Below are 23,613 nucleotides of genomic sequence, written 5' to 3'. Positions count from 1 at the left end.
GGGGAGACAGGACACTGGGACGTTATAGACTGGGGGGGGGGGGGGGGAGACACTGGGACGTTATAGACTGGGGGGGGGGGGGAGGGGGAAACACGGGGGGCACACCGATTGGGGGAGGGGGCATGGGGAGCTCACCGATTGGGGGAGGGGGCACGGGGAGCTCACCGATTGGGGGAGGGGGCACGGGGAGCTCACCGATTGGGGGAGGGGGCACGGGGAGCTCACCGATTGGGGGAGGGGGCACGGGGAGCTCACCGATTGGGGGAGGGGGCACGGGGAGCTCACCGATTGGGGGAGGGGGCACGGGGAGCTCACCGATTGGGGGAGGGGGCACGGGGAGCTCACCGATTGGGGGAGGGGGCACGGGGAGCTCACCGATTGGGGGAGGGGGCACGGGGAGCTCACCGATTGGGGGAGGGGGCACGGGGAGCTCACCGATTGGGGGAGGGGGCACGGGGAGCTCACCGATTGGGGGAGGGGGCACGGGGAGCTCACCGATTGGGGGAGGGGGCACGGGGAGCTCACCGATTGGGGGAGGGGGCACGGGGAGCTCACCGATTGGGGGAGGGGGCACGGGGAGCTCACCGATTGGGGGAAGGGGCACGGGGAGCTCACCGATTGGGGGAAGGGGCACGGGGATGTTATAGATCGAGAGGGGGGGCACACTGACGTTATAGATCGGGGGGGGCACATTGAGACGTTATAGATTGGGGGGGGCACACCGTGACGTTATAGATTTGGGTGGGTGGGGCACTGACATAGATGGGGGGTGGGGGCACACTGACATTATAGATCGGTGGACCCCATGTCTCCTCTTGAGGCTCAGCACTTGAGTTATGACACAAATTCAATTGGATTTGAAGTTTAAATGAAACTGCACCTCTGACTGCAAAATCTCCACCCTTACATGGTTTGGGAGATTGTGGTGCATTGGTTAGATATCATTTGAAGGATAAAAAAGTATGCAATCTCTCTTAACTTAACCATTCTCTTCACACTGTCGCAGCAGACCAATGTAGCCCAATGGTTGAAGGAAACAGGGGAAGTGCAAGACCAGCTATCATACACACCTACCAAAGGCAGGGGTCAAATCTAGCCAGCAAAGCTCAGAAAACATCAGGTTCACTCGCGATATAACAGCCCGACAAATACAATCAATCACTCGGAGCTGGATTGACGGTGGCCTGTCAGCAGCTATGGAACAGCTGGAATGACCTTTAACCTACTCCTGGGCCTCCTCCCTGCACGATGGTAACATTGCAGAATAGGCCTGGCAATCTACTTAGCTATCTGTTGCTTGGTCCTCGTGATGCTTCAAGACCGTGCAACAAATGAGTATTCTGAAGTTGCTTTGTATGTGGCACAATAACTTGCCACCTCTCTGAGCATCCACACACTGCAAGCAACATCTTACTGCGACCGGTGTCAGATACAACAGAGCAATACGCTGTACTGGGCTCCTGACCTTGGTCGACATGTAGGACCTTCAAAGGGAGTCCTGCTTTTTATAGCCATTTCCAACACGCTTCACAAGTTCTTCTCAATAGCTTCTAGCAATTCACCCACCTGTTTGCCAGAAATATCCCTGCCAAAGTGTTAGTATAACTGCAATAGTTGTTGCTGTAACTCCCATGGGGACTGAGGCAAGGGGCAGCTCAACACCAAATGTCACTGATTCTGCCCAAGGCCTCCCACTGCAGCTGCAGAGAACTGCACTTGGCTTTCAGTGAAGGGGATTGTTTGCGGTCTGCTTCAGAAACTTGTATGGTGGCGTAGTGGCGTGCTAGAGAAATACCACCAGCGCTGCCTCCTCAAGATCCTGAAAATCCACTGGGAGGACGGACACACCAATGTCAGTGCTCTTGCTTAGGCCAAGCATTGAAGCACTGACCACACTCTACCAGCTCCACTAGGCAGGCCACACTGTCCGCATGCCCGACATGAGACTCTACTCGGAAATCCAACATGGCAAGTGAGCCCCAGGTGGGCAGAGGAAACGTTTCAAGGACCCTGAAAGCCTCCCTGATAAAGTGCAACATCTCCACCGACACCTGGGAATCCCTGGCCCAAGACCGTCCAAAGTGGAGGAAGAGCATCCGGGAGGGCGCTGAGCACCTCGAGTCTTGTCACCAAGAGCATGCAGAAATCAAACGCAGACAGTGGAAGGAGCGTGCGGCAAACCAGACTCCCCACCCACCCTTTCCTTCAACCACTGTCTGTCCCACCTGTGGCAGAGACTGTAATTCCCGTATTGGACTGTACAGTCACCTGCGAACTCGATTTCGGGAAGAAGAGGAAGAAGAGGAAGAAGAGGAAGAAGAGGAAGAAGAGGAAGAAGAGGAAGAAGAGGAAGAAGAGGAAGAAGAGGAAGAAGAGGAAGAAGAGGAAGAAGAGGAAGAAGAGGAAGAAGAGGAAGAAGAGGAAGAAGAGGAAGAAGGCAATCTTTCCCCGTTTAAATAATAACTCGCTCTTTGATTTTTTTCTGCCAAAGTGCATGACCTCACACTTTCCAACATTATACTCCATCTGTCAAATTTTTGCCCACTCACTTAGCCTGTCTATGTCCTTTTGCAGATTTTGTGTCCTCTTCACACATTGCTTTTCCTCCCATCTTTGTATGGTCAGCAAACTTGGCTACGTTACACTCAGTCCCTTCTTCCAAGTCATTATAGATTGTAAATAGTTGGGGTCCCAGCACCGATCCCTGCGACACCTCACTAGTTACTGATTGCCAACCCGAGAATGAACCATTTATCCCGACTCTCTGTTTTCTGTTAGTTAGCCAATTCTCTATCCATGCTAATATATTACCCCCAACCCCGTGAACTTTTATCTTGTGCAGTAACCTTTTATGTGGCACCTTGTCAAATGCCTTCTGGAAGTCCAAATACACCACATCCACTGGTTCCCTTTCATCCACCGTGTTCGTTACATCCTCAAAGAATTCCAGCAATTTGTCAAACATGACTTCCCCTTCATAAATCCATGCTGACTCTGCCTGACTGAATTATGCTTTTCCAAATGTCCTGCTACTACTTCTTTAATAATCGACTCCAACATTTTCCCAACCATAGATGTTAGGCTAACTGGTCTATAGTTTCCTGCTTTTTGTCTGCCTCCTTTTTTTAAAAATAGGGGCGTTACATTTGCAGTTCTCCAATCTGCTGCGATCTCCCCAAGTAATTGCTACAAGGAACAGCTACCACCACATTCTCCGAGCACTTAGAATGGCAGTAAATTCAGCCATACCAGCATCACCCACATCCTGAGAACAAAAGAATTAATCTATTGCATGACCGTCTGATTAAAAGGCCCTGCCCTGTGGGCTTGTTGCCATAACATTCTGACCTTTGAAGTAAGTTTGTTGAACAAAGTGCATGTATCCAGTTAAGAGTCCCCCTCAAAGAGGTGGGGGAGGGGGGAGGAAATGAACATCTTGGAGGACAATCAGAGTCAATGGATGGGATATTATATACTCACTCTACTAACTGCCAGGGGAGCTTGTAGGTTTGCTGTATCTTGGAAACATATCCTGATAATCTATCATCAGCCAGATCCCTGTGATTATTGCCGTGTGAAAGCCCAGTATGGTGTCTCGTTATGGTTTGTGTCAGACTCGGAGGTTCCCCTCACTGCATTCCTCCACCTCCCCCAGAGGGAAGCGTTATACTCAATGAATTCATTTGTTATGGGAATTGAATCATTCCCATTGTGTGCTCTGCCAACCTTCCAGCACATCTGAACCAGCAATCTCACCATCCAAGTCAGATCCCAACAATAACAACTCGCAGTTATACAGAGCATTTAGTGCACAGACAAATCTCAGAGTGCTTCACAGGAGGGCAGGGGGGGTGATTGGAATACCGAATGGAAAAACAAAAACTATTAGGGGAGGTGACTGAAGTCAAAGTTGACATGGTAGGACGGAGCTTTTGAAGATGGGTATAGAGTAAGTAAGATGAAGGAGTGTTGGGAGAGAATTCTCGAAGCAGGTCCATGATGGCTGACAACTCAATGGAGGAGAACCTGATACTCAGAAGAGTAAATAATGCCAGCTCGGATAATTAAACTTTGAATAAGAGAAGCTGGGTGACGTGGAAGAGCAGAGGATTTGTGGATTCAGGTTCACAAGACATTAACAGCAGCACCTCAAGAGGATAAAGCCATAAAATGCATGTGAAATACTGGATTGTATGATAAGAGTTGTAGAATATAAAAGTGGAGGTGTAATGATGTATCGATATAAAATCTTAGTATGAGTGCAGTTGGAGACTGTGCAGTTTTGGGCTTCACATAATATGAAGGATGTTTGCAGCAGAGAGGGTACAACATAGATCGACCGGGAGGCTGCTTGTTACGTGGAAATACGAAGGAAGACTTGAAAAATTGGGACTGATTTCATTAGAACAGAGGAGATTAAGAGGCAATTTGATGGGGTTGGTTCAAATGATGAAGGTATGGAACAGACTGTTTCCAATGATGTCATTTCTATTTCATTCTTCGTAACACGTGATCAGCACAAGGTTTACCCAGAACTTAGAGCGTGGCTATACTGCAGTCTGTTTAAATGAAGAACTTTGTAAATACATTTTCCAAACGGAGTGCCATTCAGTCGACCCATATGGCTGGTGTTGAGCCAGCAATACAGTACCTGTGCACGTATTCCATTCGATGAATATAAACCAAGGCCTTTAGCACCCCCTGCAGGATATATGCGATTGTGGGCTCGTTCAGGCCATCTGTAAAATGGGTGCTCATCAGATCTTTAGCACAACCTGCCAATTAGACAGTATAAAATAATTTAAAGTTGTTTAAAATGAGACAGTAAACCGACTTGTGCGAGACAGAATTGAAAACCGTCATAACATCGCTTGCCAAACTGTTGTTCTGATTCATTCTATATTCAGTATCCAATAATTTCAACATTATACCATCACTCTCATTTTTACCGTGCAGTTTAACTTTACAGAATCAGTGCGAGTTCTTAAAGCTTTTCTTGCTCAATAAGTTGCATTTATAAAACTCCCCTCACCTGAAAGAAAACTTAAAGTAGAAGACGTTAGTATTCCCTTTCAGGCAACCAGTGTCATCAAACACTCCCAGGTACAACACGGGGTTAGATAGAGTGTAAAGCTCCCTCTACACTGTCCCATCAAACACTCCCAGGTACAACACGGGGTTAGATAGAGTGTAAAGCTCCCTCTACACTGTCCCATCAAACACTCCCAGGGCAGGTAGTGCACGGGTTAGATACAGAGTAAAGCTCCCTCTACACTGTCCCATCAAACACGCCCAGGGCAGGTACAACACGGGTTAGATACAGAGTAAAGCTCCCTCTACACTGTCCCATCAAACACGCCCAGGGCAGGTACAGCACGGTTTAGATACAGAGTCAAACTCCCTCTATACTGTCTCATCAAACACTTCCAGGGCAGGTACAGCATTGTGTTAGAAATGTAATTTAAAAGGTGAATTAGAGGCAGTTTTGAGCTGTGGGCTCATATCCACTAGGAACTAGATTGAGACTGCCCCAAATCATTCCATGTAGGACCCTCAAAGCCAGTAAACAGAGAAGCCTTTCATCCCATCATGGAGCCAAGTTTGTAACCAGGTCCTAGAAGTTAATGATCAGTGTCCCAATGTCCAGCCCAGTACTTAGACTTAGTGTGAAATCCTGCAGCTCATTGTCTCAGTGATGGCACATTGCTCAACACAGCTTTAGATTGAGAGCTGGGCTGTAGTGGGGCAATGTTACTATTTCCAGTCTTCCTTCTTACTCCAGGAATGGTGGAGGGGAGCAGTGGAGGAGAGGGGGCTCAGCAACATGTAAAAAATAGGAAACACTTTTTTAAAGTTGTCCTTTAGAAGTGAACAAAATAACTTCAATCTGGCTCTGATATCCAGTACTGCTACAGTATTATCCCTTTAAAAAAGGCAAGCTTATGTCAGATACCAAGAGCTCAATACTGCAAAAAGCCTGGAGGAGTATAGAAAGTGTAGGGGTGAAATTAAGATGGAAATTAGAAAAGCAAAGAGAGGACATGAAAAAATTACTGGCAAGTTGAATCAAAGAAAACCCAAAGATGTTTTATAATTACATAAAGAGCAAGAGGATAACTAAGGAACGAGTAGGGTCTATTAGGAACCAAAACGGTAACCTACGTGTGGAGGCGGAGAATGTGGGTAAGGTACTTAATGAATACTTTGTGGCTGTCTTCACAAAAGAGGGGGACGATTCCGACGTTGAAGTTAAGGAAGGAGAGTGAAATATTGGACGGGATAAACATAGTGAGAGAGGAGGTATTAAGGGGTTTATCATCTTTGAAAGTAGACAAATCGTCAGGACCGGATGAAATATATCCCAGGCTATTAAAAGCAAGGGAGGAAATTGCAGAGGCTCTGACCATTATTTTGCAATCCTCTCTGGATCCAGGAGTGGTGCCAGAGGATTGGAGAACTGCTAACATACCATTGTTTAAAATGGGAGGAAGGGGTAAACTGAGTAATTACAGGCCAGTTAGCTTAACCTCGATGGTGGGCAAATTATTGGAATCAATTCTGAGGGACAGAATAAACCTTACGGACAGTCAGTATGGATTTGTTAAGGGAAGGTCGTGTCTGACTAACTTGATTTAATTTTTTGAGGAGGTAACAAGGAGGGTCGATGAGGACAGTGCATTTACAAGGAGAGTTGTAGTTTACATGGATTTTAGCAAGGCTTTTGACAAGGTCCCACATGGCAGGTTGATCAAAAAAAGTCAAAAAGCCCATGGGATTCAAGGGAGAGTGGCAAATTGGATCAAAAATTGGCTGAGGCAGGAAGCAAAGGGTAATGGTTGATGGGTGTTTTTGCAACGGGAAGACTGTTTCCAGTGGGGTTGCACAGGGCTCAGTGCTGCATCCCTTGCTTTTTGTAGTATATATTAATGATTTAGACCTAAATGTAGGGGGTGTGATAAAGACATTTGCAGATGATACAAAAATTGGCCGTGTGGGTGACAGTGAGAAGGACATCTGTAGACTGCAGGAAGATATCGATGGAGTGGTCAGTTGGGCAGAAAATTGGAAAATAGAATTCAATCCGGAGAAGTGTGAGGTAATGCATTTGTGGAGGGGCAACAAGGCAAGGGAATACATCATACATGGGATGACAGAGGTATGGCGGAACAGAGGGACACTGGAGTGTATGTCCACAGATCCTTAAAGGTAGTAGGACAGATCAATAAGCTAGTTAAAAACGCATATGGAATGCTCTCCTTTATTAGCTGAGGCATAAAATATAAAAGGAGTTTATGCTTGAACTGTATAAAACACTAGTTAGGCCACAGCTTGAGTACATCGTGCAGTTCTGGTCACCACATTACAGGAAAGATGTGATTGCACTAGCGAGGGGGCAGAGAAGATTTGCGAGGATGTTGCTAGGACTGGAAAATTTTAGCTTTGAGGAAAGATTGGATAGGCTGGGGTTGTTTTTTTTTGGAACAGGAGGCAGCCGAGGGGAGATTTAATTGAGCTGTATAAAATTGAGGGGCCTAGATTGAGTGGATAGGAAGGACCTGTTTCCCTTAGCAAAGGGGTCAATAACTAGGGGGTATAGATTTAAAGTAGTTGGTACAAGGATTAGAGGGGTGATTAGGAAAATAATTTTCACGCAGAGGGTGGTGGGGGTCTGGAACTCACTGCCTGAAAGGGTGGTAGAGGCAGAAACCCTCACCACATTTAAAGGGTACTTGGATGTGCACTTGAAGTGCTGTAACCTGCAGGGCTACGGACCAAGGAGCTGGATTCGGCTGGATAGCTGTTTTTCACCCGACAAGGATATGATGGGCCGCAATGGCCTCCTACGGTGTCGTCATTTTCTATGATTCTGAGACACACCAAACTTACCATAGGCCATGAACGGAGTGACAACCCACACCTCGTTGCTGGCTATCAACGTGGCTTTGTATGGCAATATATTGGGGTGGTGAAACAGCTTTGAAACGTGGAGTTCACCCTAGTGAAATAAACGCAGTTAGGTCACCCAACAAACAATCCATGCTACAGCTGCTAATGAATTAAGAGGCAAAAGTAAATGGAGAGTTAGCACATGCCTTTCCCCCACTGTGCTGGGAACCTACTGGACACATTAATCCACTGTTGAACGACAGTAACATTATTTGCAATGTTGTGCCTAATGCAGCTCAACTCAAAACATTCCCTCAGTCAGCAGCTTGTGCCATACACTGGACACACCACATCAGGGACGACAAGAACCATTACTTATACCCTTCCTAATTTACCGCACTCTCCTGATATCTTCCCATTACAGCATTAGCAAACATTTAAAGGTGTGCATTCATGTAGTTTGATGCTGGACAGAGCTATGTGGATAGTTTCCAGTACCCTTTCTCAAATAAATCAAGATTGTCCCTGGTTATCTTTATCCCAAGGCTGGCATATATCACTGCTGTCTGTTCTCCTGGGCCAGTGTCTCTCTGCAATGTATAGTCATTAGAATCTCAATGAGGCCATCTGTTGGTTGGTGTAAAAACTTGTTCTAATGTCACTAATACAGTACTGACTGCATTAGACCCACATGAGTGCAGCTGCCTTCATACAATTACATTGACAGCTCCTTACACATCACCCTATTGGGCTAGGAGGGGGGTATCATTGCTTTACAGACCTAAAGGTCTCAGGGTTGAGACCCACACTGTGCTATTAACAATCTCAGCTGAATAGCAGCAGAACCCCTGGGCTGGTGAGGAGAGGGGGGCGGGGGGGAGGGAACAGACTTGTACTTCTAGAACACCTTTCACAGCCTCAGGATGACCCAAAGCGCTTTACACCCAATGAAGTACTTTTAAAGTGTAGTCACTACTGTAATGTAGGAGCAGACAATTCAGCCCAGGCCCGGGTGGTGGGGGGGGGGGGGGGGGAGGGCTGAATCCAGCCCGGGGCCCGAGGGGAGGGGGAGAATCCAGCCCGGGGGCAGCTAACAATCACTAATTGCCCTCTGAACCCTAAATACACATGCCCCTTGCTCCCTCTACTAACTCCCAGCTTCTAGACTACCATAATATGGTAGAATTCTTTATTAAGATGGAGAGTGACACAGTTAATTCAGAGACTAGGTTCCTGAACTTAAGGAAAGGTAACTTCGATGGTATGAGACGTGAATTGGCTAGAATGGACTGGCAAATGATACTTAAAGGGTTGACGGTGGATAGACAATGGCAAACATTTAAAGATCACATGGATGAACTTCAACAATTGTACATCACAGTCTGGAGTAAAAACACTCAACCATGGCTCACAAGGGAAATTAAGGATAGTGTTAAATCCAAGGAAGAGGCATATAAATTGGGCAGAAAAAGCAGTTAACCTGAGGACTGGGAGAAATTTAGAATTCAGCAGAGGAGGACAAATGGTTTAATTAGGAGGGGGAAGAGAGAGTATGAGGGGAAGCTTGCAGGGAACATAAAAACTGACTGCAAAAGCCTCTATAGATATGTGAAGAGAAAAAGATTATTGAAGACAAACGTAGGTCCCTCGCAGTCAGATTCAGGTGAATTTATAATGGGGAACAAAGAAATGGTGGACCAGTTGAACAAATACTTTGGTTCTGTCTTCACAAAGGAGGACAAAAATAACCTTCTGGAAATACTAGGGGACCGAGGGTCCAGTGAGAAGGAGGAACTGAAGGAAATCCTTATTAGGCAGGAAATTCTGTTAGGGAAATTGATGGGATTGAAGGCCAATAAATTCCCATGGCCTGATAGTCTGCATCCCAGAGTACTTAAGGAAGTGGCCCTAGAAATAGTGGATGCATTGGTGATAATTTTCCAACAGTCTATTGACTCTGGATCAGTTCCTATGGACTGGAGGGTAGCTAATGTAACACCACTTTTTTTAAAAAGGAGGGAGAGAGAAAACGGATAATTATAGATAGGTTAGCCTGACATCAGTAGTGGTGAAAATGTTTTATTAAAGATGAAATAGCAGCGCATTTGGAAAGCAGTGACAAGATCGGTCCAAGTCAGCATGGATTTATGAAAGGGAAATCATGCTTGACAAATCTTCTAGAATTTTTTGAGGATGTAACTAGTAGAGTGGACAAGGGAAACCAGTGGATGTGGTGTATTTGGACTTTCAAAAGGCTTTTGACAAGGTCCCACTCAAGAGATTGGTGTGCAAAATTAAAGCACATGGTATTGGGGGTAATATACTGACGTGGATAGAGAACTGGTTGGCAGACAGGAAGCAGAGCGTCGGGATAAACAGGTCCTTTTCAGAATGGCAGGCAGTGACTAGTGGGGTGCCGCGGGGCTCAGAGCTGGGACCCCAGCTATTTACAATATACATTAATGATTTAGATGAAGGAAGTTTGCAGATGACACTAAGCTGGGTGGCGGTGTGGGCTGTGAGGAGGACGCTATGAGGCTGCAGGGTGACTTGGGACTGGTTAGGTGAGTGGGCAAATGCATGGTAGATGCAGTATAACGTGGATAAATGAGAGGTTATCCATTTGGGGGCAAAAACATGAAGGCAGAATATTATCGGAATGGCAGATTAGGAAAAGGGGAGTTGCAATGAGACTTGGCTGTCATGGTAGATTAGTCATTGAAAGTTGGCATTCAGGTACAGCAGGCGGTGAAGAAGGCAAATGGTATATTGGCCTTCATAGCGAGGGGATTTATGTATAAGAGCAGGGAGGTCTTACTGCAGTTGTACAGGGCCTTGGTGAGGCCTCATCTGGAATACTGTGTTCAGTTCTACTCTTCTAATCTGAGGAAGGACGTTCTTGCTATTGAGGGAGTGCAGCAAAGGTTCACATATGAGGATCGACTGGGCCTGTATTCACTGGAGTTTCGAAGGATGAGAGGGGATCTCAGAGAAACATATAAAATTCTGACAGGACTGGACAAGTTAGATGCAGGAAGAATGTTTCCGATGTTGGGGAAGTCCAGAATCAGGGGACACAGTCTAAGGATAAGGGGTAAGCCATTTAGGACTGAGATGAGGAGAAACTTCTTCACTCAGAGAGTTGTTAACCTGTGGAATTCCCTACTGCAGAGAATTGTTGATGCCAGTTCATTGGATATATTCAAGAGCGAGTTAGATATGGCCCGTACGGCTAAAGGGATCAAGTGGTATGGAGAGAAAGCAGGAAAGGGGTACTGAGGTGAATGATCAGCCATGATCTTATTGAATGGTGGTGCAGGCTCGAAGGGCCGAATGGCCTACTCCTGCATCTATTTTCTATGTTTCACTAACACGGGGTCTTACCTGTAATAAAGAAAACATCTCATTGGTGCAGTAGTCCAGGTTAATCCTCCGAACAGCCACCAGCTGGCCAGTGCGCTTGTACCTCCCCAAGGTCACAGTCATAATGTCATCAAACCCTTTACCTGTGCAAGACAGACCACCATTTTCACACCGCTGCAATTGGTACATCAGCTCAATACTCAGGAGCTCATCGACAGAATGCAACACAGACCATCACTCAGTTTACAATCACAACCATGCAAGGGGCATGTCCTTTGGTAGATGCTCCACTACCACTGGGTATTTCTGCTTTCCTTTAAAAGTAAAATATATTGTGGCACTTTTGTTTTTGTGGCTGACCTTAGGCCAGTTGATAGCTCTTTCAGCAACTGAGTTAGAAGATCATTTGTTCAAGGTCCAATCCAGGAGTTGAATGCATAATCTTGGCTAACACTCCAGCGCTGAGGGAGTGCTGCACTGTCTGAGGTGCTGCTCTCTAGCCGAGATCATTAAACCTCTATCTGACTGTTCCAGTGAATATCAACAATTGCATTTCACTATTCGAGGCATGGGGCCATTTCCTGCTGTCCGGAACAAGATTTCTCCATTAAACTAATTAGATTAACTGCTCAATCATCCCATTGCCGTTTGTGGGATCTTGCTATTCACAAAATGGCTGCCAGGATTGCCTACATAAACCTGCATGTGAAATGCTTGGAGGCACCGTTCGGCCACACCATCAAGTGCTTCATAAATGTTTAAATCTTTATTTTATTCCTTTAAAACTGCTACTATGGTCAGCACAATTTCTGAAAAGTCTCTCTTTTTAGTTGTGATCGCCAGGTGTAGGAAATAGAAAGATTCCCCTTTGTGGCAGGTTACTCATATTGCTGGAAGACTGTTTGGTCCCAAGGCTTTTGTTACCAGTAACGAGTATAATTTAACGCACAGGATTTCACAGGTCAATTTTATTCTCTGCACTGAACAGTTACCTATTTTGGTTGGTATTCAAGTTTTCTATAATTATTTTGGTCAGCTTATTGGATTTCCCAGTCTCTCAGGGACATCACTTTGGACGTTTATACTCGGATACAACAGAGCCTCTTCTTTGGTGTGTGGTACTTGGTTCCTGTTGTATGCTGCTGGGTTTATTTTCCATATGCTCTTAGCTTAACTGCACATTTTAGTTTTGGGTGTACGTCAGGCCTGTTTTCAGTTATTTTGTATTATCTTTGGTCCAACAACTGTCCTCATGAAGTCGGCTGTCCCAGCACAGCAGCCGGGAGGTTGCAGTTTGTTTTCAAACATTCAGTTAATCCAGTTTAATCATTACTCACAAGGCAATCGGAGGAATCCCCTTTGCATCTGGATTGAAAGTACGGTTTCCCTATTTGAGAACGTATCATTCTCTGTGACACCAAGGTATGACATATTAATTCACTGTGTGTTTGGTGACATGGAATGGCAAGGCATGTCAGCAAACTCTTGACTCGAAGTACGACATATTGTGGTGAAGAATAACGGCCTTAATTGGCAAAAATAATCCATTCATTGACTGAAGCATTTTGAGAGATTTTAATATAAGAAGTTACCCCATTACCTTACACATTGTTTATCACAATGCCCGAGTTGTCATCTTAGGCGGTCCCTCGAACGAGGATGACTTGCTTCCACATGAGTTCACAGATGTTTCAATGAAGGACCCGATGTTCTAGCCCTGAACTCCAATTGAGGGGATGGAAGATGCCTGTGCGTGGATTTTTTTTTTTTTTTTTAAAAAGTGATCTGCACGAGAGTTGGCCCGGACTGTCGATTGTTCGTGTCATACCTGAAGTATTAGGTATCGCACTAAAGCCCAGTGTATGGAGACTGAATGAACCGGCTTTCCCCTGGACGTGAATTCTAAAGCATGACTTTTGATGCTGTTTTCAGCACTGACACCACCCCACTCGACACATCAATCGACCATTCATTTTATGCCCTTTGATCCAACACAAGGTCATTTAACGTAATTGGCAAAAAAACTGGGGGAAGATGGAGAATTTTTTATGCAGAAAGTTGTTCTGATCTGGAATGCACTGGTCAAATACTTGAAGGAAAAATTTGTAGGGCCATGGGGAAAGAGCAGGGGAGTTGGAAAGCTCTTTCAAGGAGCTGGCACAGGCACGATGGGCCGAATGGCCTCCCTCTGCATCATTCCATGATAAGGTGTCCCTTAACGGGTGAATCGTTCCATGAGTTAATGACGCGATCGTGTGGCTTGGGGTTGCAGGATGGCTAGTTGCTCCACGCTGCAATGTCAGGGACGAGGTGTCATAAAAGAGAGAAAATCAGAGGGAATTTAAACAACTCCACAGGTGGGATCAGGCCCTTTTATATAACCCACCCAATTTTACTCTGCATTGAAGTGAAAGGAGAGTCAAATGTGGCAGGATTTAAACTGGCATTTAACTCGATCCCCACCTTCCAGCCGGGTGGGTTAGTCATGTTACCTGTACTATTGTGAACACTTCCTCTTTCTGCACCCGCCCATTCATTCTCGTCTCTCGATTCTGGAAAAGTGAATCCTGTACATATTCGAGGTTGGGGGATCGGAGGGATTCACACGCCTTTATAAGATGCAGTTCTATGCCCAAATGCCATCTAATGTTTTACGTAGACTGAAAGGAAAAGTTTTCGGACATGTGGGGTCGGGGTCAGTGTCCGCATCGCCGGGCCCCGTCCGTGTCAGTGAGTAATGTCGAGCTGGGAATTTTGCTTTTGCTGTGAATAAAATACTTCAACATCCGTCACCAATTTAATGCTGAAGGAATATCGGGGTGGGAGGAGCAAGGACTACTATTAATTTTCAAAATACTCATTGATCAAAGTAAAATATTCAGTTGCATTATGTCTGATTATTAAAAACATGAAGTTGATGGCCCAGACTGGCTCTTGCTCAGTGTTGTCACTGACTGGGAACAGTACCCATGTGGCCTCATGGGAAAAGCATGGGACCGGACTTGGCACCTCACTGTGCTGGGATGTTACGGATATATTTCATTGTCTATGATGTATTTGGGAGCACTTGCTGGAAGTGTACAGCAAGCAGCTTTAAATAGCAGGCCACACACTTACATTCTCAAACAGAGCTCCTGTCCACTGCCAATAATCGAGACAAAGCCAATCCATTGACTGGGCTGGCTCAAAAGCCAAGCCCAAGAGAACACATCATCTTTCGAATGCACAAACTCTTAAATAGGCTTGCAATAATTAGCCCACTTTAGGAAAATATAACAGGCAAGCTCGACATGCACGCACGCACACACAAATATTACCTATTGCAGTCAGCAGCTCATAGGAACTACTGTCTGGTGGAAAAGTGCTCATGGTGTCCCAGCTCTGGGAAGGTGCAATATTTTCCGATGAGTGTTCATCTGTCTGAGGGAGGAAAGAAAGAGAACATGTATAATGCAGCAGACTGGTGCTTATACAGCTCAGTGTGATCAGCAATGTGGCTAGTCACCAGCGGGGTGGGGGGGCATCTGAACCATTCAGCTCAGCTGGCACAGCTCCACTTCTCTTCAAATTGTTGATTAAATTAAGCGATTTTGTGACAAAGCTCTGTTCTCCCTGTCTAACTCAAGTCCCCTTCACGATCACAGCACACCAGCACTGTTCCAAATTGTCGGCAGGAAATCATTTACACACTAGCCACGCTGCATTTTCTCAGTTTCCCAGCAGACAGGGGTGCGCAATATACAGCTCTATAAAACCGTGGACACATAAAAAGCAGCAGTAGCAGTCAGGACGCAGACCAGGAGGCTAAGACTCCATTTAAATGTCAATAGCAGGCAGGAATGGGCTGGGTGAGCTGAAAAAGGACAGTGAAAAAATGTGGACAATAGCTGACACAAAGGCAAGAATTTCAATGGGATAGGATTTAATTGAATCATTGAATAGTACAGCACAGGAGGCCTTTCGGCCCATCGCGTCTGCACCGGCTCTTTCGAGGAGCAATCAGTTAGTCCCAACCTCCACGTTGTTCCTTTTTTTTTATTAGTTCCGGGATGTGGGTGTCTCTGGCAAGGCCGGCATTTATTGCCCATCCCCAATTGCCCCTTGAGAAGGTGGTGGTGAGCCGCCTTCTTGAACTGCTGCAGCCTTCGTGGTGAAGGCACTCCCAACAATGCTGTTAGGGAGGGAGTTCCAGGGTTTTGGCCCGGCAATGATGAAGGAATGGCGATATATTTCCAAGTCAGGATGGTGTGTGACTCGGAGGGGAATGTGGAGGTGGTGGTATTCCCATGTGCCTGCTACCCTTGTCCTTCTAGGTGGTACAGGTCGCAGGTTTCGGAAGTGCTGCCAAAGAAGCCTTGGCTAGTTGCTGCAGTGCATCTTGTAGATGGTACACACTGCAGCCACGTGCGCTGGTGGTGGAGGGAGTGAATGTTTAAGGTGGTGGATGGGATGCTGATCAAGCGGGTTGCTTTGTCCTGGATGGTGTCGAACTTCTTGTGTTGGAGAGGCACTCATCCAGGCAAGTGGAGAGTATTCCATCACACTTCTGACTTGTGCCTTGTAGATGGTGGAAAGGCTTTGGGGAGTCGGGAGGTGAGACACTCGCCGCAGAATACCCAGCCTCTGACCTGCTCTCGTTGCCACAGTATTTATGTGGCTGGTCCAGTTAAGTTTCTGGCCAATGATGACCCCTGGAATGTTGATGGTGGGGGATTCAATGATGGTAATGCCATCAAGGGGAGGTGGTTAGACTCTTACTTGTTGGAGATGGTCATTGCCTGGCACTTGTGTGGCACAAATGTTACTTGCCAATTATCAGCCCAAGCCAGAATGTCATCCAGGTCTTGTTGCATGCAGGCATGGACTGCTTCATTTTCTGAAGAGTTGCAAATGGAACTGAAAACGGTGCAATCATCAGCGAACATCCCCACTTCTGACCTTATGATGAGGGAGAATCAGTGATGAAGCAGCTGAAGATGGTTGGGCCTAGGACATTGCCCTGAGGAACTCCTGCAGCGATGTCCTTGGGCTGAGATGATTGACCTCCAACATCAACAACCATTTTTCCCCTTCAAGTATTGATCCAATTCCCTTTTGAAAGCTATTATTAAATCTGTATCCATGCCCCCACCACCCCCACCTCAGGCAGTGCATTCCAGATCCTAATCCTAACCAATGGTTGTGTAAAACAGCTGTAAAATCCTGTTGCCTCTGGTTATTTTGCCAATCACCTTAAAATAACTAACCCACAGCTCATTTTTAAAGCTTTTTTCAAAATATATATTTTTCCCCAACATGTATTAAAATTTTAAAATAAAATGCAGATAATTATTTTTTGTAAAACACACGCGTCAGCTTGCCTCAGTGGGTAGCACTCATTTCAGAGTAGGAATCGCAGGATAGCGCAGATGAATACGTGGCTTGAGCAGTGGTGCAGCAGGGAGGGATTCAAATTCCTGGGGCATTGGAACCGGTTCTGGGGGAAGGTGGGACCAGTACAAACCGGACGGTCTGCACCTGGGCAAGACCGGAACCAATGTCCCAGGGGGAGTATTTGCTAGTGCTGTTGGGGAGGAGTTAAACTAATATGGCAGGGGGATGGGAACCAATGCAGGGAGACAGAGGGAAACAAAAAGGAGGCAAAAGCAAAAGACAGAAAGGAGATGAAGAAAAGTGGAGGGCAGAGAAACCCAAGGCAAAGAACAAAAAGGGCCACTGTACAGCAAAATTCTAAAAGGACAAAGGGTGTTTAAAAAAAACAAGCCTAAAGGCTTTGTGTCTTAATGCAAGGAGTATCTGCAATAAGGTGGATGAATTAACTGTGCAAATAGATGTTAACAAATATGATGTGATTGGGATTACGGAGACGTGGCTCCAGGATGATCAGGGCTAGGAACTCAACATCCAGGGGTATTCAACATTTAGGAAGGAAAGAATAAAAGGAAAAGGAGGTGGGGTAGCATTGCTGGTTAAAGAGGAGATTAATGCAATAGTTAAGAAAGACATTAGCTTGGATGATGTGGAATCTATATGGGTAGAGCTGCAGAACACCAAAGGGCAAAAAACGTTAGTGGGAGTTGTGTACAGACCTCCAAACAGTAGTAGTGATGTTGGGGAGGGCATCAAACAGGAAATTAGGGGTGCATGCAATAAAGGTGCAGCAGTTATAATGGGTGACTTTAATATGCACATAGATTGGGCTAGCCAAACTGGAAGCAATACGGTAGAGGAGGATTTCCTGGAGTGCATAAGGGATGGTTTTCTAGACCAATATGTCGAGGAACCAACTAGGGGGGAGGCCATCTTAGACTGGGTGTTCTGTAATGAGAGAGGATTAATTAGCAATCTCATTGTGCGAGGCCCCTTGGGGGAAGAGTGACCATAATATGGTGGAATTCTGCATTAGGATGGAGAATGAAACAGTTAATTCAGAGACCATGGTCCAGAACTTAAAGAAGGGTAACTTTGAAGGTATGAGGCGTGAATTGGCTAGGATAGATTGGCGAATGATACTTAAGGGGTTGACTGTGGATGGGCAATGGCAGACATTTAGAGACCGCATGGATGAACTACAACAATTGTACATTCCTGTCTGGCGTAAAAATAAAAAAGGGAAGGTGGCTCAACCGTGGCTATCAAGGGAAATCAGGGATAGCCAAGGAAGTGGCATACAAATTGGCCAGAAATAGCAGCGAACCCGGGGACTGGGAGAAATTTAGAACTCAGCAGAGGAGGGCAAAGGGTTTGATTAGGGCAGGGAAAATGGAGTACGAGAAGAAGCTTGCAGGGAACATTAAGGCAGATTGCAAAAGTTTCTATAGATATGTAAAGAGAAAAAGGTTAGTAAAGACAAACGTAGGTCCCCTGCAGTCAGAATCAGGGGAAGTCATAATGGGGAACAAAGAAATGGCAGACCAATTGAACAAGTACTTTGGTTCGGTATTCACTAAGGAGGACACAAACAACCTTCCGGATATAAAAGGGGTCAGAGGGTCTAGTAAGGAAGAGGAACTGAGGGAAATCTTTATTCGTCGGGAAATTGTGTTGGGGAAATTGATGGGATTGAAGGCCGATAAATCCCCAGGGCCTGATGGACTGCATCCCAGAGTACTTAATGAGGTGGCCTTGGAAATAGCGGATGCATTGACAGTCATTTTCCAACATTCCATTGACTCTGAATCAGTTCCTATCAAGTGGAGGGTAGCCAATGTAACCCCACTTTTTAAAAAAGGAGGGAGAGAGAATTATAGACCGGTCAGCCTGACCTCAGTAGTGGGTAAAATGATGGAATCAATTATTAAGGATGTCATAGCAGCGCATTTGGAAAGAGGTGACATGATAGGTCCAAGTCAGCATGGATTTGTGAAAGGGAAATCATGCTTGATAAATCTTCTGGAATTTTTTGAGGATGTTTCCAGTAAAGTGGACAAGGGAGAACCAGTTGATGTGGTATATTTGGACTTTCAGAAGGCTTTCGACAAGGTCCCACACAAGAGATTAATGTGCAAAGTTAAAGCACATGGGATCGGGGGTAGTGTGCTGACATGGATTGAGAACTGGTTGGCAGACAGGAAGCAAAGAGTAGGAGTAAATGGGGACTTTTCAGAATGGCAGGCAGTGACTAGTGGGGTACCGCAAGGTTCTGTGCTGGGGCCCCAGCTGTTTACATTGTACATTAATGATTTAGACGAGGGGATTAAATGTAGTATCTCCAAATTTGCGGATGACACTAAGTTGGGTGGCAGTGTGAGCTGCGAGGAGGATGCTATGAGGCTGCAGAGTGACTTGGATAGGTTAGGTGAGTGGGCAAATGCATGGCAGATGGAAGTATAATGTGGATAAATGTGAGGTTATCCACTTTGGTGGTAAAAACAGAGAGACAGACTATTATCTGAATGGTGACAGATTAGGAAAAGGGGAGGTGCAACGAGACATGGGTGCCATGGTACATCAGTCATTGAAGGTTGGCATGCAGGTACAGCAGGCGGTTAAGAAAGCAAATGGCATGTTGGCCTTCATAGCGAGGGGATTTGAGTACAGGGGCAGGGAGGTGTTGCTACAGTTGTACAGGGCCTTGGTGAGACCACACCTGGAGTATTGTGTACAGTTTTGGTCTCCTAACTTGAGGAAGGACATTCTTGCTATTGAGAGAGTGCAGCGAAGATTCACCAGACTGATTCCCGGGATGGTGGGACTGACCTATCAAGAAAGACTGGATCAACTGGGCTTGTATTCACTGGAGTTCAGAAGAATGAGAGGGGACCTCATAGAAACGTTTAAAATTCTGACAGGTTTAGACAGGTTAGATGCAGGAAGAATGTTCCCAATGTTGGGGAAGTCCAGAACCAGGGGGACAGTCTAAGGATAAGAGGTAAGCCATTTAGGACCGAGATGAGGAGAAACTTCTTCACCCAGAGAGTGGTGAACCTGTGGAATTCTCTACCACAGAAAGTAGTTGAGACCTATTCACTAAATATATTCAAAAGGGACCTAGATGAAGTCCTTACTACTCGGGGGAATCAAGGGTATGGCGAGAAAGCAGGAAGGGGGTACTGAAGTTGCATGTTCAGCCATGAACTCATTGAATGGCGGTGCACGCTAGAAGGGCTGAATAGCCTACTCCTGCACCTATTTTCTATGTTTCTATGTCCAAGCCTCACCCAAAGACAGAGCACATAATCTCGGCTGACATTCCAGTGCCAGTATGGAGGGAGTGCTGCACTGTCTTTTGGATGAACCTTTAAACCAAGGTTCAATCCCACCTCTCGGGTGGGATTCAAACATGACTGAGAATTGGAAATGAGGTATTGGAGGATGGGGTGATGGACAAGTGGGACTTGTGAAGAGTGGAATATGGGCACTGGAGTTTTGGATGAGTTGGAAATTACAGAAAGTGGAAGATGGGAGGCTGGCTGAAAGAGCATTGGGATAGTCAGGTGAAGAAAGGAATGGGTTTCATCATCACATGGTACTATTCCAAAGCAGAGCAGGGGAATTCGGTTCTATCCTTTGGATGGGACATTACCCCAAGTCCCTGTCTGCGTATTCAGGTGGACATTATGATACTACTTAAAGCAAAGCAGGGGAGTTCTCCTGATATCCTGGCCAACATTCCTCCCTCATCCAACATCACAAACAGATTCGCTGCAATTTATCTAATTGCTGTTTGTGGGACCTTGCTGTGCACAGTTTGGCTGCCAGCAATGGCATTTCAAAGTAATCAGTTGTGAAGCGCTTTGGTACGTCTTGGGGATGTGATAAGGTGCTTTACAAATGTAAGATCTCTCCATTTTAGATCTCTGATAAGATCTAGATTTTTAAAACAAACTTGCCTTGAATGTGCCAATACTTGCTGAGGTGCAAGACCCATCCACCATCTCATTCAGTGACCAATCTTCATCAATGAGTCTCGACACAGAGAGCCAATAGGCTAACCCATGGCGGACACCAGGGCCAATCCTGATCTTGTACTTCCAGCGATGCACACAGGTACTTTCCAGCAGAAGCCACATGGTGATCTGGAGCAGGAACTCAGGCTGATTTTCCTATACCGAGGCAGGGGTGCTGAGGCCAATAGTTGGCCCCATCACTGTCCCAACTAGGATCAATAACTCAGGATCTTGCAATTTAAGGTCACAGTAATGTTATTACAGCACATCATTTTTACCACACATTTCTGGCAGCCAAACGCAAGGACTTGCAAATGAAAACGGTATGTAATGACATTATAAAACAGTGTGTAATGACATTATAAAATGACTGGAATCTGAAAGCAGCTTGTTTTGAGCACAGAATCCTGGATCTCAAAGAAGAGAAAGCCGAGCCATTTCCCCTGACATTCAACAGAACCATCATCACTGAGTTTGCCACTATCAATATGTTCAGAGTCACCATTAACCAGAGGTTTAACTGAACCAATCATTTCAGCATTGTGAGTACAAGAGCAGGGCAGAGGCTGGGGACTCCCGAGCCCTCAAAAACCTATTCTCCATCTACAAAGCTCAAGCCAGGATTGTGATGGAAAGATCACCACTCGCCCAGACAGCAGCAGCCACAACACTCAAGAAGCTTGACTCTGTCCAGCGCGAAGCAGTTTGCTTGATCAGAGCCCCTGCCACTAAACACATCAATATCCAGCACTGACACACCTTGGCGCAGGACGTACCACCTACAGAATTGCAACTCACCAAGCTTACTATGGCAACACCTCCCAGCTCCACAAACCTCGACCACCCAAAAAGGACAAGAGCAGCCATGCTAATTGGCCCATCACACCATTTATGTACTCAGATGTTGACCTCTGCCTTACCTCGGATCACCTGCTGCTGAAACCCTCATCCATGTTTTTATAACCTTCAGACGACTATCCCAACGCTCTCCCAGCTAGCCTCCCAACTTCCACACTCCATAAATTCCAGCTAACCCAAGACTCTGGTGCCCGTATTCAATCTTTCACCGTCCAGTTCGTCCATCACCTTTGACCTCCCTGAGCCATATTGGTTCCGAGTCCCCCAATGCCTCAAACTTAAAATTCTCATCCTCAGTTTTAAATGGCCTTAGCTTCCAGCCTTGTAACTTTCCAGCAATGTTGCTGCAATTAAATGGGGTTTTCATGAGATCCAATGTTTCCTGTAAGCTGCAAGGCTGCGCAGTGCTCCAGGGAATACACGCTTTTCAATGTAAAAACCGCCCATGCGCTGTATTTTGAATGGCCCATGCTGGCCTTTAAAGAGGTAGCACAGGGCCAAAAGAAATGACAGGAATCGGTGGTGAAGTACTGTGCACAGTTTTAGTCTCCTTACCCAAGGAAAGATATACTTGCCTCAGAGGGGATGCAACGAAGGTTCACTAGATTGATTCCCGGGATGAGAGGGCTATCCTATAAGGAGAGATTGACTAGAAAAGTTCTATATTCTCTGTCATTTAGACGAACGAGGTGATCGCATTGAAATGTCTAAAATACTTGACATGATAAATGCCGAGAGGCTGTTTTCCCTGGCTGGAGTCTCAGGATAAGGGGTCGGCCATTAGGACAGAGATGAGAAATGTCTTCACTTGGAGGGTTGTAAATCTTTGGAATTCTCTACCCCAGAGGGCTGTGGATGCTCAGTTGATGAATATATTCAAAACTGCGATCGATCTTTTGGGGCACTAAGGGAATCAAAGGATATGGGGATCGGGCGGGAAAGTGGCATTGAGGCAGACGATCAGCTGTGATCTTATTGAATGGCGGTGCAGGCTCGATGGGCCGAATGGCCGACTCCTGCTTTTTATGGTCTTACAGCAGTTTTTATTTCAACCACAAGAAGTAAATGATTAGTGTGACAAATGCAGATCTCTTACAGGTTAAAAAGAAAGCACAGCGACTTACTGAATATTTGGATCTTGCTAACACCACCAGGCTTTGTGCCTGTAAAATTTTTGTTAAATACAGAAGTACAAACACATGTACTGTCTGGGGCTCTGCTCTCACTGGTATGTACAGAGGAAAACATAATCTCAGAATCATTAGCACGTTTAACTCAAGTTCCCAGCTCAATCAGAATTTTCTTGTCGACTGCACATAATTTTTGCTCTCTCTTATCTCCTTATAATTTAGCAAATTTTCTGAATTTCTATCCATTTCTGATTGTATCCATTTACAGAGTACCTCGATAGCAAAATACAGCAATTTCTGAGGTAAAGACAAATCACAAACAATACTGGAAACCACTGACCACCAATGATAGCACAATATAGTTGAGCAGGTTGGGCCTATACTCATTGGAGTTTAGAAGAATGAGAGGTGATCTTATTGAAACATGTAAGATTCTGAGGAGGCTCGACAGGGTAGATGCAGAGAGGATGTTTCCCCTCGTGGGGGAATCTAGAACTAGGGGGCATAGTTTCAAAATAAGGGGTCACCCATTTAAAATGGAAATGAAGCAATTTCTTCACTGAAGGTCATGAATCTTTGGAATTCTCTGGGGAGCAGGCAGGGAAGTGGAGTTGAGGCCAGGATCAGATCAGCCATGATCTTATTGAATGGCGGAGCAGGCTTGAAGGGCCAAATGGCCTGCTCCTATTTCTTATATAGACTAATTACAGGGATGAGGGGATTGTTCTATGAGGAGAGATTAAGTAGACTAGGCCTATATTCTCTTGAGTCGAGAAGAATGAGAGGGGACCTTATTGGAACATACAAGATATTGAGGGGGCTCGACAAGGTAGATGCAGTGAGGATGTTTCCACTCGTGGGGGAATCTAGAACTAGGGGGCATAGTTTAAGAATAAGGTGTCAACATTTAGAACTGAGATAAGAATGAACTTCTTCTCTCAGAGGTTTATAAATCTGTGGAATTCTCTGCCCCAGAGAGCTGTGGA

The 23,613-nt window shown here is 45.7% G+C and overlaps 1 protein-coding gene across 8 annotated transcripts in view; it reads right to left on the bottom strand.

Moving 5' to 3' along the window:
* strada (STE20 related adaptor alpha) overlaps positions 1-23,613 on the bottom strand; it is a 61,905-nt gene that overhangs the window by 20,420 nt on the left and 17,872 nt on the right. For all 8 annotated transcript variants that reach the window (XM_070864809.1, XM_070864810.1, XM_070864815.1 and 5 more), the window contains 4 exons: positions 14,568-14,670; positions 11,272-11,393; positions 7,888-7,996; positions 4,652-4,775 (listed from right to left, as the gene is read on the bottom strand). In XM_070864809.1, coding sequence (XP_070720910.1) covers positions 4,652-4,775; positions 7,888-7,996; positions 11,272-11,393; positions 14,568-14,670 — 458 coding nt within the window. The remainder of the gene's footprint in view (positions 1-4,651; positions 4,776-7,887; positions 7,997-11,271; positions 11,394-14,567; positions 14,671-23,613) is intronic.

Source organism: Pristiophorus japonicus, chromosome 21, assembly GCF_044704955.1.
Source record: "Pristiophorus japonicus isolate sPriJap1 chromosome 21, sPriJap1.hap1, whole genome shotgun sequence".
Taxonomy (NCBI): Eukaryota; Metazoa; Chordata; class Chondrichthyes; family Pristiophoridae; genus Pristiophorus; species Pristiophorus japonicus.
Note: the sequence above shows the minus strand (reverse complement) of the source record. Positions and strands in the feature narration are given on the sequence as shown.